Here is a 20,175-nt window from a genome sequence, read left to right on the forward strand (position 1 = left end):
CATAGATCTCTGGTGGTTTGTGTCTTCCTAGTAAACTCAGTTTATAGTCGTTGTTCATTCCACAAGGCGATCTCAGAGCGTAGTAATCAACTAATGTTATTTTCATTATCAAATGATATACCTACCATCTCAATTTGACAGGTTGTCATTTGTTATGAAGGTAAGTATTGACGATGAATATAATCATGAATCACATACATATAACACTATAATAGAAACAAAAATATTGTTCAAAGACGCATGATTGTACCTTTTGCCCCCGCTGCATAATCGTAGCAAACGACTAAATTTTAGAGCTGATCTTGTCTCCTTTTACAAAATAACTTATTTTTTAAACTCTAATGTCTCCATGACACTGCATTACTTTTGGAGTCCAGTTGAACGTTCGCACATATTATGAAGATTTGGCCAACAGATTCCATAGTCTTATTGCTACTTGCTCAAAATTGTGGCAGTGAAAAGACTGGAATTTTCATCGTCAGTATAATTGTATTCGGATGAGGTATGCTGATTGTTGTCTTTGTTAGTATCACCTGGCGATACCAACAAGCATCGACTTTTAGGAATTTTTTAAGGTTAGTAATTGACAGATGGTATTCAGTGTATTCGGGAAAGTGCGGTCCAAGTACAGATCAATATAGGAGGAGAGGACAGAATTTCTATGAATTGTTTACTCATCTGTTGTTAAAGAAAGAATTAAAATGACGAGAATGCAGTACATTAGTTAAGTAAGAAGGGCACTGAACATTTAATAACTATTCCTCATTCGAACAACGAGGGATTTCCAACCTTATCCTTAGTATAGTGTTTCGCGATTAGTGAGTTTAGTAGCACCATTGTTAATGTTCTGATAACTGACTCTGCCATTTGGTTATATTGTTCCACTCATTATCACCGTATTCAAACAAGGGTATTATAAGAGAAAGCATATTGTTTGATTTTAGTAATTAGCTCACTCATTAACAGAGAATGAAATCGACACCTTCAGAGTACTTTACCTTTATAATTATCAATAAGATCTGTCGCCTAGATAACTTACGAATTCGAGGAAAATATCATCTGATTTCAATCAGTTGTAAATGTAAAATTTAGATCAATCTTTTTTGTTATAATTAATTTCCTGTCTCCTGTGATTGTTAATGTAGGCCCTAAATATTACTGAATAGTTAAGAAGTACGAAACAGCTGTAGGATGCAGTTTAATTCATAATTTGACTAACTGTATCTTATTCTAAATTTGTATTGAAAGGTGTTATTCACTTGAGTACCTTTTGTTCATTTATTTACACCATTATGTAGAGTTTCAACATTTAAATGGAAAGCGGAAAAGTTATGATGTGATTAAGCAAGAACCGAAATGCATTTCTTTCTTCAAACTTTTCATGAACCGAAATGGCTATACCAACAAACGGTCCATTACAAATCTTAGAATTGTGGTTTCATCCCCTAACAACCAGCTAAAAATCAAAGTAATTAAAAACAGACACCAAACAGATATCAAAAAGCCCAACTCATTTGATCTTGCAAAATGTACCTCCCATTCTAAAGTTTGGCTTTTCTTCCGATCACTTTGGATTTTCCTCAGTCGCCTCCTTGGCTTCAAAATGTAGGCACTTAGCATCATTGACGAGTCCTAGAAGGGCAAATCAGCTGTATAATCCATTGCTTTGCTCAATTGTATCTAAATCTAAATTTTAACTAAAATGTGCTATTCACTTGTGTGTCTGTTGTACAATCTTAAACAGGCGCGAAATTCACTGAATTTAGAATAACACATTATCGTACATTATTTTGATAAAAAAGCAGTAGGTCACTTGCGAGTCAAACCTCAGATCTATAAACTTACATGGCAGAAAAACGGTATTAGGAGCACAATAAAAGTAACAATGTTTGTTATTAATCATTCGCATTCGGTTCCCATCCGTAATCTCGCATTTTCTGGAATTTCAAGACTTGAAATTTATTGAGACCGAAGATGTTGTTAAGATCGTCATTTGTGACATCTTTGAGAATTTTGCCATCCAGTGCCTCTTTTTCTACTATGTCAGCCATGTCTTGTAAACCACAGCGTCGTAAATATCCAGCAAGGTCCTTTGAATTCAGAGCGGAGAAGATGTCTATAGGCTCAATAGAATCTTCCGGCACTGGAGAGAATGGCATTGCTTTCTTGTCTGGTAATAACATTCTCTTCATTTCTCCAATTTTTTTCTTGGCCTGCAAAGCAAAAATAGAGCATAAACAAATGAACGCAAGGTCAAATTCTAATGAATATTAAGTACTACAAAGATTGGTGCAGTAGATCGTTTGTATGCTAAAGTTATGGTAATTATTACTGAAACAGAAGTCCAAATTTCCTACTGGGTATAATTCCAAGGTATTTACAATTTATTATGATACGAATAAGCCTATTGTCGGAGGGACAAAAGATTATCCATATCCAGGTAGGTTTCGCACCTCGTGGGGTAATATAATAAAGATCAAAGCCTTAACTATAATATTGAAGTGCACTTCGGTCAAGCAGTATTGACGATCACTTTGGTTAGCTTTTCAATTGATCATTTCTATGGGGCGTTTACGGAAAATAGATACAGGTAGAACAAGTATGATGACATTTCCCTGCAATCACTTTAATTGGTCTGTCGACTATGAGTACTTTGTTAACAGTTATGATCATGTTGAAACGTAACGAGAGAAATTATTTTCCAATTTCAACAATTTCAATAATTTCTAGTTCTAGTTCGATTTCACATTGTTTATGAACTAATGCATGTAACAGTACTGAATGTGGATTAAGCGTTATTTTGCCATATATATGCGAATAGCCGAACAATTTATGTTGTGAAGTATTATGATGATTATTCTATTAAAAAAGTTACCTATACGTTTATACGTGATATTTTGCTAGTTTTGAAATAGGAGAAGATACATAAGTGTCTTTCCCGTGACATATTTTCGTGTTATTTCCCCATTTTTAAAGCCGAGTTTATACGACAGACAAATAGGCCAAGGTATTTGTTTCATCTCTCACGTTTAACTTTTTCAGTTAAACTAGTTATATGCTCATTCGTCATACTGAAACAAATCGAGTCAATATAGGTACGTTCTGTTTCTTATTGGTAAAATGTTAATGGTACAGTGGTACTGTATGGAATCAACATTAAATCGAATATTCGAAAACTAAATCAGCCAATTATTCGAATTGTAATTTCTATCGAATTTACATCCTTTATCACATCCGGGTCATCGTATCCTGAATACATTGTTTAATCCATTATCACGTATAAATACCTTACACACGATACATTCCTGAATCATCTACATGTCTTATAACTACGTACTAAATACAATATGCAGAATGAAATAATTCATCGTTCTTACCTTCATCGCCATCCCCTCTTTAGCCGCGTCAGTTGCATCTGCCGGTCCAGGATCATAACATAAATATATGTACTAATTGTTAATAAACTTTTAAAAGCTTGCGAATTATTCTAGTCACTATTGCAAACTCAAAGGTAAAAATACATTCTTGTATAATATATCTTATATAGCATACATCATTATTGATTATTTATAAATGCATTAGTAGGCATAATTAAACATATGAATGATCAGGATAAAGTTGATATCTTACCTTTCGCTGGAGTTTTACCGTTGGCCTTTGTTGTGGAAAAACTTTTCCTTTTCTCCAGTCGTGGTGTCACTGCAGGCTTATGTCTCTCCGCAGTTTCTTGGTTAACTGTTTTCCGCTTAACATAATTCATCAGTTCATTGTGAACCTTTTTCAAACCGTCCCTGAATACCTGTAATGAGTCAATGATTGTCATGGTTACACGTCTATACCATGAACGACGACGTAACTACTATACTGTTATATATTCAGAGGTGTGTCTTTTGTACATTCTCCATCATTAAGAATACTGTAATATGAAAATCATCCAATTTTTTTTAAGTTAAGAAATTTACAGGTATAGGGCTAGTGCACCACGTCATCTAGATTTTGACGTATTTTTCGACTAATTCGGATTTCTCCTCAATCACATCTTAAGTTGCGACATTTTCGGCCTTCCTGAAAGGACGAAACAACTTTATGATGGAGTTTAATTCCTTGTTTACTTCAATTGCTTTGTTTATATGTACATATATTGACATGAAATCATTGTGAATAAATGCATATAACATATTTCAAGCGAAAGGATAGTAGAATCTACTTGCTGTAAATGATCGGTACATTGTAGATATATTGATTATACAAAGGCGTTTTAAGCCAAAACATAAACATGGCTATATATATTAGTGTTATGCTTCTTGTAAAATCTAGAGAGTTATGTTATAATTTATGGATATTTGACAGAAATTTCGATATAAGATTAATTCCGGCGTAATATCTTCGACTTTTGTGTTCTTACATACTTTGAGATCTATAGCTGTACTAATAAACTGAAATAAAATGACGTTGTGAAGAAATTTCGTTTGTGGACTACATTTGTTGACAGCGTAGTTAAAGTTGTGATTACGTTAATAGCATGCACATAATCATCATTTAAACCCATATTCACCAAAATTGGGACAAAGTATGAACAAAAGGAAGACTTCCAAGAAAATAAAGGCAATAAGACCTGGGGTACCGGAAGCATAAGCGTCTTCTGCTTCATCAAAGATACCCGCCATGTAAATATTGGTCAATCTGAACAAGTAAAGCGTTACGAGTTTATCTGTCAGTTGACGACATCCTGCACGGAACTCATGATATTGGGAACTAGTCCTTGGATATCAAATCAACTGCGACATAAAAACAGCACATGATGAGGATGCAGGAAGTTGCTATCTAGAAAAAGGAGCATTACAATAAGGACATTGAAAGCATCACACTCATCATACACCTTGGTTGAAAACTGTCCCTATTGAGTTTTTTCAAGAGAAAATCTGAATAAGGGCCTATGAAGAGAGTCTGTTGTATCCTTGCTTTCCAATTCTGGTGGGTAAATATGATAAATATGGTTCAATAAATCTCTAGACTAGACGTCAACAATATATCAGAATGTGAAATTGAACGACTTTGCGATTTTTGATCGTTTTCTAGTTCTTTATTAAATAGAGTCTCGTATGAAAACAAAAACTTGTCAGTCAACAGAGGGGCACAGTTAGTTCCTATAGGTATGCCAATAGCCTGTTATAGAGCTTGCCACCAAACTCAGTGAAGAAGTTGTAAACCGGAAACTCAATCATTTTTATGAATTCGTCTCCTGTTTATTTCTTCATTCGTTTGAATGTATTTTCACGAAATACGCTTCAGTATAGTTCACAACAACATATTTTTACCGCCGTTCATCTTTCGTGGAAAAGAAAGCTCTCATTACAAGGGAAGGGAGACGTCCTTTTAGTTCAGAATGGGTATAATGATGTACAGAAATGAAAAAAACCCCAACAATTTCGACGTGTTCTGGTCGCCATGGTATTTCTCTTGGTTATAACTCTGGGAATTTCGGTTAGATTTCAACTTGATTTGGCATGAATTAAAAACACAAATCACAAATTGCAAATTTGTAAATTCCAACTTTGTTGGCCACTTTCCCTTATAATTAGCATGAATTAACAAATACTTTAACTTGTTCTTTAATCTTGGAAAAACTGGTTATTTGGTCAAATAAAGAAATTGGGTCATTTGTAAAACATTTCTTTTTTGGGTTGTTATGCGGTTTTAAGCTTGTTCAATCAAATAAAAACTTAATTTTTTTCTTTACTTCCAAGTATCATCCTATTTTCTTTCAACAAAAGACAGAATTCTAATATGAAAAAAATCTGTCGCAAAAATATCTTAAAAGTGCTTGTTATGCAAGATTGTATTCAGAATATCATGTGACAAGGAACTATTTCTTTATAAAAATATTCTGATGTCTGTGTCGGAAAATAGGTGCAACAGCATATTGATTTTTTTGTTTAACTCTACAAAAATCAGCACCTGAAAAAGGATTTAATATTAGATTTTGTTTACTTCTCAGATGAGTACATCCTTTAACGTCGAACATGTGTTCGTTCTATAGTACTAGTGCGAATATACTATGTAGTGCATTTTCCACCTGTAGATAACGATTTGCTATACTGCTATAACTGGGATTCGCTATGAACCATACCTGATCTGTATGCATTACTTAAGCTCTCAGTACCTATTATGCATTGCCCACATTCTAATATGTGCAAGTTCTATAAATAACCGATGTGGAATGTATTCGAGATTTAAAGATATAAATGATATTTACCATTGGTACTTTGGATGCGATATTTTCAACTTTATCAGATTCGGATTTGCTTCTACGACCTGTTAAAAAGAATAGTTATAACAATCGTTTATAATTTCAACATGAAGAAACGGTGATGCATTATCGCAAGTACCTGTCTAAAATTCGTTCCATGTTTTAAAACTAATTTTATTTTTAAGCTGGACAATTCTTAGCGACATTTAATGATAGTTCTAATTAAATGGGAATCATTTGCAACAGTAAAACGATTCCTGGGCAAAATTACTATGAAATCATGCACAAAAAGATGCTAAACCGCCATCTTTTAAAACATCAATTAGGATAGAAATAATCATATAATGTAAAGAGTTTGGCGGCATATATTGTAATTATAATGTTGCAGACATCAAATTCAGTGTCTCCGCTACACCGAAATTTCAAAATACGATGGGATTATCTCCTAAATAAAAATTCATAAAAGCTCCTATTTTGAACACATAATTATAAGAAGAGGTACAACAAAGGATAGTCATCGTCAAAATTAATTGATCATTCACCTGTTTTTATGGTTTTTGCCAATTCATCTATGTCATCATAAGTATGATCATCTTCATCTTCGTATTCCACGCCTGTAAAATATAAACACTGAACCTTTAAAATTACGTTCTTTAAATGGATATTTACACTGTGAAATTATCCAGAAGAATTGCTAATATCAGTAAATCATACATTTTTTTTCTTCCCTCAACAAAAATAATAGCGAGCACAGCTAACGTTTGTAATATGTGTGTGCAAAATTGTTGTCTAAAGGGCCGGAAAAGAGGAAAAACGAAACTCGATTACTTCATTTAACTGCATATATAAGTTCCGACTTATCGATTGATTAAAAACCATCCTCAACTTCAAAATAAAGCATACTAAAACGTAGATGTCGGAAATGATTTTTACTAACATAGACATTGAAAAATTATAAATCCTTCATGTCTATGAAAGGCTTTTACCGATCAGAATAAAAGCACATCTCATTTCCTGTTGACTTAATTTTCCGGAAATACTAAAACGCAGATCCCCAAAACGCCCATGGGGCTTTAACGGTCAATTGTCTATAAAGAACCATTTATGAAAAGGCAAAATAGGCCAAAAAGAAATTGCTCAAATACTCTACAGCTTACAAAGTAGACATTATTGGTTCATCAAGACATTTTCTGCAAACTTGAACTCATATCCTTTATACATTCTTTATACACGAACTACACGATTGACATTACACCGGACGTGTTAATTGTTGAAAAAGTAAGCTACAGGCCCAATGTGAAGACCCTTGATCTCTCGGTTATTCAGAAGTTGCTTAAGCATTTCAATATATTTGACCCCTGTGACATTGAAAATTGGTCCGATATCAGCACCCTGGGCCTTTTGGTTATTGAGAAGAAGTCATTTAAACATTTTGACACATTTAATACACGTGACCTTGAAAGTGGGTCAATGTCATTCATATTACCAAAGTTCTAGCATGCTACAGGCCTAATATGCTCATCCTAGGCTTTTCTCTTATTGGAAGGGAGTTACTAAGCATTTCTACACTTTTAACCCCTGTGACCTCGAAAATTGATCCAATATCAGCACCCTGGGCATTTTGGTTATTGAGAAGAAGTCATTTAAAGATTTCAACGTATTTGATTCCTATGACCTTTCAAGCGGATCAATGTAATTCCTATCAACTAGTGGTCGAATCAACTTTCTGAATTCAAGAAGTGATTCCCCACTCTCAAAGACGTTTTAGTTTACACTAAATTTGGTTGAAATCCATTTAAGCATTAAGAAATGTAAAATTTTGAAGCAAAATATTGCCTAACTTTCCCATTTAGGGCCCCGCCCACCCCCAGGTCCCTGGGGGGTCGAACTAACCTCCTGGTGTTCAGACCGGATTTGGTTAAAATCAATACATGTATTAAAAAGGAGTAGCAAAATATCGTCTTATTTTCCCTATGGAACTTTTTGATCAGAAAGATTCTCTCCTCTCAGTGCCGTTTCAGACCAAATATAGTTGAATCTATTCAAGCATTACGAGAGAGAACCGTCCGTAGTAATGTCTATTTGATGAAATTGTTTCGTGTGTATTATTATACGTATTTATTCTGGCGTTTCTCTCTCTCGAACTGAAACTCCATAAATATGGTTGATTAATTACCTGATGGCTTTGTAGAGTATAACGAAGGATTATTCAACTCATCCAAACTTGGTGGTTTGCTGCCATGTTTCTTAGTTCTACTCTGTCAATACGATCAAACGTAGACATTATATTAAAACATTCCGTAGGTCATATAGGTTTATGTCAAATAGATAATAATACAAAACTTTATTTCATATAATTCTGATTATAAATCAGAAGACCTTTTGTCCTTGCAGCATATCTATCTCTTCTCTTTGTTAAGATAATAACCCTGTCTATATCACTTCAGTATCCTACTGTCCGTCCGTCAGCTAGACTAGCTTATCCATCTCTTCTCTTTGTTCAGATAATCCTGTCTATATCACTTCAGTATCCTACTGTCCGTCCGTCCGCTTGGCTAGCATATCTATCTCTTCTCTTTGTTCAGATAATCCTGTCTATGTCACCTTCAGTATTCTACTGTCCGTCCGTCCGCTTGGCTAGCATATCTATCTCTTCTCTTTGTTCAGATAATCCTGGCTATGTCACCTTCAGTACACTACCGTCTGTTTGTCAGCTAGCATATCTAGCTCTCCTCTTTGTTCAATGTTCTCGTCATAGTTTGCGTGTACATACATTTTAGGAACCCATGTCGTTTTCATGTATAACGAGTTATCCAGTTTTCTTCGATTACAGATCGAGTGCGATAGTACACTCAGACTAAAGTCAATGATATCAAATAACTTACCTCTAATGTTGGTTTTTTGGTCTTGTGATCTACAATATCAAAGCCAACATTAACAGGGTAGTATCTTGAAGCATTATTTACAATAATACTCAATGTCTACGAAATTATATTTTATGTAAAAAATTAAATGACTATATGTCAAAACGTGTGAATTAAGTTATAGGTTTTAATCAGTTATTCTTGTCCTCCGTATGGAGGCATGTGGAAGGTGTAGCTATGAGAGGAACACAAGAGGAGCCTGGTCGAGCAGGCGACTTTATCTCTTCACATACGATCGGGGAAATGAACCCAGACCATCTTTTTGAAAGATGATTGCGATACTACAACGCTTTACAATGATTGATTGCATTTACACATCTATATTAAATCAAGTACTAAAATAGAAGTGCCAGATCAGTACATCATGTATCAGATTAAAATGAAGACAATATATTACCAAGCTTAGATGTCACAGTTGGTTGACCAACAGGTTCGTAGTCACTATCATCCTCGTTATTGTCATCTAAAATGAACAGATGACAGTAAATTATAGATAATGAAAAAAAAAAAAGTTATGCTAGGATTAATAAATGATTGACCTTTTGACCTCAAAGGCGTCACCACTAACAAAATTACAAACAGCTGCGTTAGTGTAATCAGTGTAATATAGTTCATACATCAATGAATTTGACCCTCTAGAGACTTTCTCATTGAATCTATAGATATGGAAGCTGAGAGTGAACATTTTCTATTCATAGTAAATAGGTCCCAATGAGTGAGTCTTATCTATTGTGGTGTATACCTGACATTTTTCCTTTTCGCGAAAAGACGCCAGGAGAAAAATCGTAAATAACGAAAAGACAGAAAACCCTACATCGAAAAAACGTAAAGGCGCAAATGGCATTCTTTTTAAACCTGGTGTGGCGTCTTTTCGTTGTTTCGCTTTGGTGGATTTTTCTTTATTACGAGGCGAGGATAAAGGACAACTAGGGGAATGGTTAGTGTGTCGAGGATAAAGGACAACTAGGGGAATGGTTAGTGTGTCGAGGATACGGGACAACTAGGGGAATGGTTAGTGTGTCGAGGATACAGGACAACTAGGGGAATGGTTAGTGTGTCGAGGATACAGGACAACTAGGGGAATGGTTAGTGTGTCGAGGATAAAGGACAACTAGGGGAATGGTTAGTGTGTCGAGGATAAAGGACAACTAGGGGAATGGTTAGTGTGTCGAGGATAAAGGACAACTAGGGGAATGGTTAGTGTGTCGAGGATAAAGGACAACTAGGGGAATGGTTAGTGTGTCGAGGATACAGGACAACTAGGGGAATGGTTAGTGTGTCGAGGATAAAGGACAACTAGGGGAATGGTTAGTGTGTCGAGGATAAAGGACAACTAGGGGAATGGTTAGTGTGTCGAGGATACGGGACAACTAGGGGAATGGTTAGTGTGTCGAGGATACGGGACAACTAGGGGAATGGTTAGTGTGTCGAGGATAAAGGACAACTAGGGGAATGGTTAGTGTGTCGAGGATAAAGGACAACTAGGGGAATGGTTAGTGTGACGAGGATATAGGACAACTAGGGGAATGGTTAGTGTGACGAGGATATAGGACAACTAGGGGAATGGTTAGTGTGTCGAGGATAAAGGACAACTAGGGGAATGGTTAGTGTGTCGAGGATAAAGGACAACTAGGGGAATGGTTAGTGTGTCGAGGATAAAGGACAACTAGGGGAATGGTTAGTGTGTCGAGGATAAAGGACAACTAGGGGAATGGTTAGTGTGTCGAGGATAAAGGACAACTAGGGGAATGGTTAGTGTGTCGAGGATAAAGGACAACTAGGGGAATGGTTAGTGTGTCGAGGATAAAGGACAACTAGGGGAATGGTTAGTGTGTCGAGGATAAAGGACAACAGGGGAATGGTTAGTGTCGAGAGGATAAGGGGAATGGTTAGTGTGTCGAGGATACAGGACAACTAGGGGAATGGTTAGTGTGTCGAGGATAAAGGACAACTAGGGGAATGGTTAGTGTGTCGAGGATAAAGGACAACTAGGGGAATGGTTAGTGTGTCGAGGATAAAGGACAACTAGGGGAATGGTTAGTGTGTCGAGGATAAAGGACAACTAGGGGAATGGTTAGTGTGTCGAGGATAAAGGACAACTAGGGGAATGGTTAGTGTGTCGAGGATACAGGACAACTAGGGGAATGGTTAGTGTGTCGAGGATAAAGGACAACTAGGGGAATGGTTAGTGTGTCGAGGATATAGGACAACTAGGGGAATGGTTAGTGTGTCGAGGATAAAGGACAACTAGGGGAATGGTTAGTGTGTCGAGGATACAGGACAACTAGGGGAATGGTTAGTGTGTCGAGGATAAAGGACAACTAGGGGAATGGTTAGTGTGTCGAGGATAAAGGACAACTAGGGGAATGGTTAGTGTGTCGAGGATACTAGGGGAGGACAACTAGGGGAATGGTTAGTGTGTCGAGGATAAAGGACAACTAGGGGAATGGTTAGTGTGTCGAGGATAAAGGACAACTAGGGCAATGGTTAGTGTGTGGAGGATACGGGACAACTAGGGGAATGGTTAGTGTGTCGAGGATAAAGGATAATTAGGGGAATGGTTAGTGTGTCGAGGATACAGGACAACACAGGGGAATAGTTTGTAAGGAGAGGATACAACACAACACAGGGGATGGTTTGTTGGTGAGGATTCAACACAACACATTGGAATGGTTTGTCGGTGAGGATACAACACAACACAGGGGAATGGTTTGTATGGAGAGGATACAACACAACACAGGGGAATGGTTTGTATGGAGAGGATACAACACAACACAGGGGGATGGTTTGTATGGATACAACACAAGAGGATACAACACAACACAGGGGGATGGTTAGGTGTGGAGAGGATTCAACACAACACAGGGTGCTGGTTTGTTAAGAGGATACAACACAACACAGGGGGATGGTGTGTTGGTGAGGACACAAAACAACACAGGGGGATGGTTTGTAGGTGAGGATACAACACAACACAGGGGGATGGTTTGTCGGTGAGGATACAACACAACACAGGGGGATGGTTTGTCGTTGAGGATACAACACAACGCAGGGGAATGGTTTGTATTGAGAGGATACAACACAACACAGGGGATGGCTTGTTGTTGAGGATTCAACACAACACATTGGAATGGTTTGTCGGTTAGGATACAACACAACACATCGGAACAGTTTGTGGTGAGGATACAACACAACACGGGGGAATGGTTTGTATGGAGAGGATACAACACAACACAGGGGGATGGATAAGAGGATACAACACAACACAGGGGGATGGTTTGTATGGAGAGGATACAACACAACACAGGAGGATGGTTTGTTGGTGAGGATACAACACAACACAGGGGAATGGTTTGTATGGCGAGAACATAACACAACACAGAGGATGGTTTGTATGGAGAGGATACAACACAACACATAGGAATGGTTTGTTGATGAGGTTACAACACAACTCAGGGGGATGGTTTGTATGGAGAGGACGTAACACAACACAGGGGAATGGTTTGTTTGTGAGGTTACAACACAACACACAGGAATGGTTTGTTGATGAGGTTACAACACAACACAGGGGAATGGTTTGTTTGTGAGGTTACAACACAACACATTGAAATGGTTTGTCGGTGAGGATACAACACAACACATTGGAATGGGTTGTCGGTGAGGATACAACACAACCCAGGGGGATGGTTTCTTGGTGAGGACATAACACAACACAGGGGAATGGTTTGTTGGTGAGGATTCCACACAACACAGGGGGGTGGTGTGTTTGTGAGGATACAACACAACACAGGGGAATGGTTTGTATGGGGAGGACATAACACAACACAGGGGAATGGTTTGTATGGAGAGAACATAACACAACACAGGGGGATGGTTTGTATGGAGAGGACACAAAACAACACAGGGGGATGGTTTGTAGGTGAGGATACAACACAACACAGGGGGATGGTTTGTCGGTGAGGATACAACACAACACAGGGGGATGGTTTGTCGTTGAGGATACAACACAACGCAGGGGAATGGTTTGTATTGAGAGGATACAACACAACACAGGGGATGGCTTGTTGTTGAGGATTCAACACAACACATTGGAATGGTTTGTCGGTTAGGATACAACACAACACATCGGAACAGTTTGTCGGTGAGGATACAACACAACACGGGGGAATGGTTTGTATGGAGAGGATACAACACAACACAGGGGGATGGTTTGTTAAGAGGATACAACACAACACAGGGGGATGGTTTGTATGGAGAGGATACAACAAAACATAGAGGGATAGTTTGTTGGTGAGAATACAACACAACACCGGGGAATGGTTTGTATGGCGAGAACATAACACAACACTGAGGGATGGTTTGCATGGAGAGGATACAACACAACACATAGGAATGGTTTGTTTGTGAGGTTACAACACAACACAGGGGGATGGTTTGTTTGTGAGGTTACAACACAACACAGGAGAATGGTTTATCGCCGAGGATGCAACACAACACAGGGGAATGGTTTGTTGGTGAGGATACAACACAACACATTGGAATGCTTTGTCGGTGAGGATACAACACAACACAGGGGGATGGTTTGTTGGTGAGGACATAACACAACACAGGGGAATGGTTTGTTGGTGAGGATTCCACACAACACAGGGGGTGGTGTGTTTGTGAGGATACAAGACAACACAGGGGAATGGTTTGTATGGAGAGGACATAACACAACACAGGGGAATGGTTTGTATAAAGATAACATAACACAACACAGGGGGATGGTTTGTATGGAGAGGATACAACACAACACAGGGGATGGTTTGTTGGTGAGGATTCAACACAACACATTGGAATGGTTTATCGGTTAGGATACAACACAACACATTGGAATAGTTTGTCGGTGAGGATACAACACGGGGGAATGGTTTGTATGGAGAGGATACAAAACAACACAGGGGGATGGTTTGTAGTTGAGGATACAACACAACACAGGGGGATGGTTTGTCGGTGAGGATACAACACAACACAGGGGGATAGTTGGTCGGTGAGGATACAACACAACGCAGGGGAATGGTTTGTATGGAGAGGATACAACACAATCCTGGGGATGGTTTGTTGGTAAGGATTCAACACAACACATTGGAATGCTTTGTCGGTGAGGAACACAACACTGGGGAATGGTTTGTCGGTGAGGATACAACACAACACAGGGGGATGGTGTGTTGGTGAGGACATAACACAACACAGGGGGGTGGTGTGTTTGGGAGGATACAAGACAACACAGGGGAATGGTTTGTATGGAGAGGATACAACACAACACAGCAGAATGGTTTGTATGGAGAGGATACAACACAACTCAGGGGGATGGTTTGTAAGGAGAGGATACAACACAAACAGGGGAATGGTTTGTTAAGAGGACATAACACAACACTGGGGAATGGTTTGTCGGTGAGGATACAACACAACACAGGGGGATGGTGTGTTGGTGAGGACATAACACAACACTGGGGGTGGTGTGTTGGTGAGGATACAAGACAACACAGGGGAATGGTTTGTATGGAGAGGACATAACACAACACAGCGGAATGGTTTGTATGGAGAGGATACAACACAACACAGGGGGATTGTTTGTTAAGAGGACATAACACAACACAGGGGAATGGTTTGTATGGACAGGATACAACACAACACAGGGGGATGATTTGTATGGAGAGGATACAACACAAACAGGGGGATGGTTTGTTAAGAGGACATAACACAACACAGGGGGATGCTTTTAATGGAGAGGATACAACACAACACAGGGGGATGGTTTGTTGATGAGGATACAACACAACACATCGGAATGGTTGGTATGGAGAGGATACAGCACAAAAGAGGGGAATGGTTTGCATGGAGAGGACATAACACAACACAGCGGAATGGTTGGTATGGAGAGGATACAACACAACACAGGGGGATGGTTTGTTGATGAGGATACAACACAACACATCGGAATGGTTGGTATGGAGAGGATACAGCACAAAAGAGGGGAATGGTTTGCATGGAGAGGACATAACACAACACAGCGGAATGGTTGGTATGGAGAGGATACAACACAACACAGGGGGATGGTTTGTTAAGAGGACATAACACAACACAGGGGAATGGTTTGTATGGAGAGGATACAACACAACACAGGGGGATGATTTGTATGGAGAGGACACAACACAAACAGGGGGATGGTTTGTTAAGAGGACATAACACAACACAGGGGAATGGTTTGTATGGAGAGGATACAACACAACACAGGGGGATGATTTGTATGGAGAGGATACAACACAAACAGGGGGATGGTTTGTTAAGAGGACATAACACAACACAGGGGGATGTTTTTAATGGAGAGGATACAACACAACACAGGGGGATGATTTGTATGGAGAGGATACAACACAAACAGGGGAATAGTTTGTTGGTGAGAGGATACAACACAACACAGGGGAATGATTTGTTGGTGAGGATTCAACACAACACAGGGGAATGGTTGGTATGGAGAGGATACAGAACAAAAGAGGGGAATGGTTTGCATGGAGAGGATACAACGCAACACAGGGGAATGGTTTGTTGGTGAGGATTCAACACAACACGGGGGAATGGTTTGTATGGAGAGGATACAACACAACTCAGGGGGATGGTTTGTAAGGAGAGGATACAACACAAACAGGGGAATGGTTTGTTAAGAGGACATAACACAACACTGGGGAATGGTTTGTCGGTGAGGATACAACACAACACAGGGGGATGGTGTGTTGGTGAGGACATAACACAACACTGGGGGTGGTGTGTTTGTGAGGATACAAGACAACACAGGGGAATGGTTTGTATGGAGAGGACATAACACAACACAGGGGGATGGTTTGTTAAGAGGACATAACACAACACAGGGGAATGGTTTGTATGGAGAGGATACAACACAACACAGGGGGATGGTTTGTATGGCGAGAACATAACACAACACAGGGGGATGGTTTGTTTGTGAGGATACAACACAACACAGGGGGGTGGTTTGTTGGTGAGGATTCAACACAACACAAGGGAATGGTTTGTATTGAGAGAAAACAACACAACAGAGGGGATGGTTTGTTGGTGAGGATTCAACACAACACCTTGGAATGGTTTGTCGGTGAGGATACAACACAACCCAGGGGGATGGTTTGTTGGTGAGGACATAACACAACACACGGGGGTGGTGTGTTTGTGAGGATACAAGACAACACATTGGAATGGTTTGTCGGTGAGGATACAACACAACACAGGGGAATGGTTTGTCGGTGAGGATGCAACACAACACAGAGGGATGGTTTGTTGGTGAGGACATAACACAACACAGGGGGGTGATGTGTTTGTGAGGATACAAGACAACACAGGGGAATGGTTTGTATGGAGAGGACATAACACAACACAGGGGAATGGTTTGTATGGAGAGGATACAACACAACACAGGGGGATTGTTTGTTGGTGAGGATTCAACACAACACAGGGGGATGGTTTGTATGGAGAGGATACAACACAAAAGAGGGGAATGGTTTGCATGGAGAGGATATAACACAACACAGGGGGATGGTTTGTATGGAGAGGATACAACACAACACACGGGCATAGTATATGTAGAGAGAAATAATTTCTGTATAAAATTAAAAGTCGTAGTACATTCACATCGTTTCTGCTGTCGACTGGCACGCATTGGGAAATCCGAAACCGAAAGGTCACTGTATGATATATTTTTTGTGTGTGTATTCACAATTGTGTATACTGTTCACAGTGCGGATCGGTTATGACGTAATCGATCTAGCTAGGTCTATAGGAAATTCCCGCAAAGTAAATACCTTATGTTTGTTTAATACTGATGAACTGTAGTGAACGATTTCCATAAAAATAGATGTTTAAGTACAGTTTTCTTTAAAATCATAGAATGAAATCCACATTTGTGCAGAGTATCCCATAAATATCATTCATATTAGTTTAAACTTTTTTTATTGTCTAAATAACGAAAAGGGGATCGGGTGAAAGTTATTACAGCCCCATCCAGACATAAGTAAATAATTACAATGTTCTATAAACATAGACAGAAACAATTACCTATATTTGTTTCAAATTTAAAATACAGTTCACTAACACATATTAAGACATTTACAGTAATATCAACATTAGAGATTCGTACATTTATGAGGTAGTAAATAATTATGACACAACTATTTACATTCGTGTGTCACAATCTGCTGTGTAAAGGTGGAGGATATCGGGAAAACACTACTTGAAATCATTTGTACCTACCAATCACATGACCAGAATTTCAATTACACACCAAAGCATTTTCTTTGTCTAGTTGCTTAACATATGCCTGGCAATAACGCAAACATGTATTATTTTTCAGTTTATACACATCCACACCATTGTGCTTACCTGTCTTGGTTAGTCCTACTTTGGGTTTTACGTTTGGTAGCGGTTTGGGTTTTCGTCGTTCTGGTCTTTTTGGTAATGTAGGCTTGACAATTTGATGTGGAATGAATAACACCTTTGGATAAATTACAGTATCTATAGTTTCTTCAACAGCAGCAATAGCGTGGTCCGTGTTTGGGTTAGTCTGGGCCAGTACTACTCCATAGGTGGAGGCTTCGGGCTCCTGAGGAATTTTCACCTGAAGCTGTGACATGACGACACTGTCAACTGGAATAACAACACTTTTGTCCATTGCATTCTTCGGTGTTTTGACAGACGGTTTCAGAGTGCAAACCAAAACTTCCTGCTCTTTGATACTTTTTATTTCTATCATTTTTCCTTCCAGAGAAATGTTTTTCATTCCTGTATAACCAAAGCTTGGTTGGTTTGGTGATTCTAAGTTAGAAAACTGCACAGTCTGTGGTAGTGGGTACCTATCAATCAACTCTTGAATGGTGTATTCTGTATTGTCCGATAGCAGAAGGCATCTGATCGATTGTGTGAGACCTAGAGTGTAACTGTAACCATCACACAGACATGACAGTCCGTCTCTCTTCTCCGTACGCGTAAGTTCAATATCAGATTTAGCATTGATGGTATAACCGCGTTTGTCTGCAAAGTCATCTATTAATCGTACGTACCTCGGGACCTCCTTCTGCAGTTCACGTACGGTTTGGTATACTTTGTGTCCGGCATCACGACGATAAACGGTCAGGCCTCGTTTGTATCCGACAGGTATACTAATTTCATTATCTGCGAGAGCTCCTTTCTGTTTTGATTCACAACCTAAGACCTTTGTTACTGTCTTTTTGAGATGTATTTGGAGTAAATCCCCGTGTGTAAATCTATCGTCGGTTAATTCATATATACCTTCATCAATTTTAACCAAAACAGGGATGCCGAGATCCTGAATAACCTCTGATAATGTGTAAGTCTTCTCCGACCACAGTAGTCGCCAACGTTTGTTGGTGACGGCCATAATTCAGAAGAGGAAGTTTAATTCAATGAATAGGATTTCTGTATGAACGCACATATATTCTGTAATCACGTATATGGCCTGTGTAATGACACTCGTACACTACACGTATCAACATAACATGCGTTAGTGTGAGACAAAAATACACCGCTCTAGAAAAGGCTTATGTTATGATCCAATGAGGCATGGAAGATGAGATTAGGAATCCCATAACAGTATATCTAGTCAATTTAGGCAATATCATGCACACCGAACAAAGAGCCAGTGCTTTACATTTTTCACAAGAAAGTGGTTTAAAACGACTTGTTATATTGCATGTATTTGTATCTATAAGTACAACAAAGAAACTCGACCAATACCTCTAATAACAGTGAACAGTTATTCTTTCTAATAAAACCAAACAGCAACATCATCATCATCATCATCATCATCATCATCATCATCATCATCATCAACAACAACAACTTTGAGGAACATGAGATAGATTATCGAGAGTGCGGGGCTCGATATATTCGAGTGTAGAAAGAGAAAATGTATGTTTTACATCAGAAAATACGTTTTGGTCCAGGTTTCAGGTTGATCCTTACTATTTTGTAAAATGAAATCGCACTGTGACAGAAGGAGGAGATAGAAATTGGGAGTACTTTTTAGTTGTCTATTTAATAATTTCAATGTTAACAAATGTCACCTACGTATGCTGTTCTACTAAGTAAGAAAAATGAGTATAAACTATATTTAAGGAATATTTAAGACAATACAATCAAAGGTCCTATTAAAAGAATGGAAAGAAGAAAGTGGCACCGTCTAGGTTGCGAAAAATTGCTTCTTCCAACTCTTTCCATATTATACTCAATAATATACTTGAATCTTATTACTTTCCTTCTAATTGGTCATCAGCCATAATTATTTATGTACATAAGAAAGGCGATCGAAATGACCCTAATAATTTTAGAGGTATCAGCTCAATTAACTGTCTTTGCAAACTTTTTACGTCACGTGATGTCGGAGAGACCGGTGAGAATTTGTGAGGTATTTTTTCTCTAATATTGCTGTTCCAAACGTCCAGTTCGGTAGGCACTGTGAATTTGGCATATACATAATTGGAATCCCTATACCCGGATATATTTGAGAAGCTTATTTCATCAGTTGTGAATTATACGATTTTAACGGAGGACAGGTGTGGTCTACGTGGCATTGTGTACGTTTCTATTTATAGACATACATGTACATGATATACAGGTATGTCTGAGCTCGGTTCATTTACGACTACACCTGAGCAGGCCGCAATGTATTCTAGTCCCATTAATCCATCCCAGTCAGATTTGCACAAGAGGAAGACTTTGTTTAGTCCAGTGTCACCTAATGATACTATGGACACAGTTAATAAACGGCCCATCACTTATGTGACAACGCCCGATCTCACTAAATCGTCACCCCCCACCCCCGGCCAGCCCGGTCTGACGTATACATGTACACAGAGTGTTCCATCACCCTCCTCAGCAACTAATGTTCTCGCCGGAATTTCTTTCGCAGTTCTCAGTTCTCGCAAATGTTGGCACCTACTC

The 20,175-nt window shown here is 38.8% G+C and overlaps 1 protein-coding gene across 1 annotated transcript; it reads right to left on the reverse strand.

The window, feature by feature from the left end:
* Positions 1-1,814: 1,814 nt before the first annotated feature.
* Positions 1,815-18,613, reverse strand: LOC132550328 (uncharacterized). Its single transcript, XM_060214372.1, has 9 exons — positions 17,599-18,613; positions 9,572-9,637; positions 9,136-9,164; positions 8,427-8,508; positions 6,793-6,864; positions 6,257-6,315; positions 3,631-3,799; positions 3,378-3,415; positions 1,815-2,213 (listed from the first exon to the last, which is right to left on the reverse strand). The coding sequence occupies exons 1-9, from the start codon at positions 18,611-18,613 to the stop codon at positions 1,896-1,898; spliced, it is 1,848 nt and encodes a 615-aa protein (XP_060070355.1). The 3' UTR covers positions 1,815-1,895.
* Between the last annotated feature and the right edge of the window lie 1,562 nt (positions 18,614-20,175).

The sequence above is a fragment of the Ylistrum balloti genome, unplaced genomic scaffold (genome assembly GCF_031769215.1).
Source record: "Ylistrum balloti isolate Yb309-2 unplaced genomic scaffold, AGI_CSIRO_Ybal_v1 Utg370120, whole genome shotgun sequence".
In the NCBI taxonomy this organism is placed as follows: Eukaryota; Metazoa; Mollusca; class Bivalvia; order Pectinida; family Pectinidae; genus Ylistrum; species Ylistrum balloti.

Excerpts from the sequence above, each read along its gene's own strand:
- LOC132550328 (XM_060214372.1), bottom strand. The coding sequence starts at position 18,613 with ATGGCCGTCACCAACAAACGTTGGCGACTACTGTGGTCGGAGAAGACT. Across the intron at positions 8,509-9,135 it reads CCAAAAAACCAACATTAGAG|AGTAGAACTAAGAAACATGG; the intron begins GTAAGTTATTTG and ends TCGTATTGACAG. Across the intron at positions 3,416-3,630 it reads CGGTAAAACTCCAGCGAAAG|ATGCAACTGACGCGGCTAAA; the intron begins GTAAGATATCAA and ends CTGGACCGGCAG.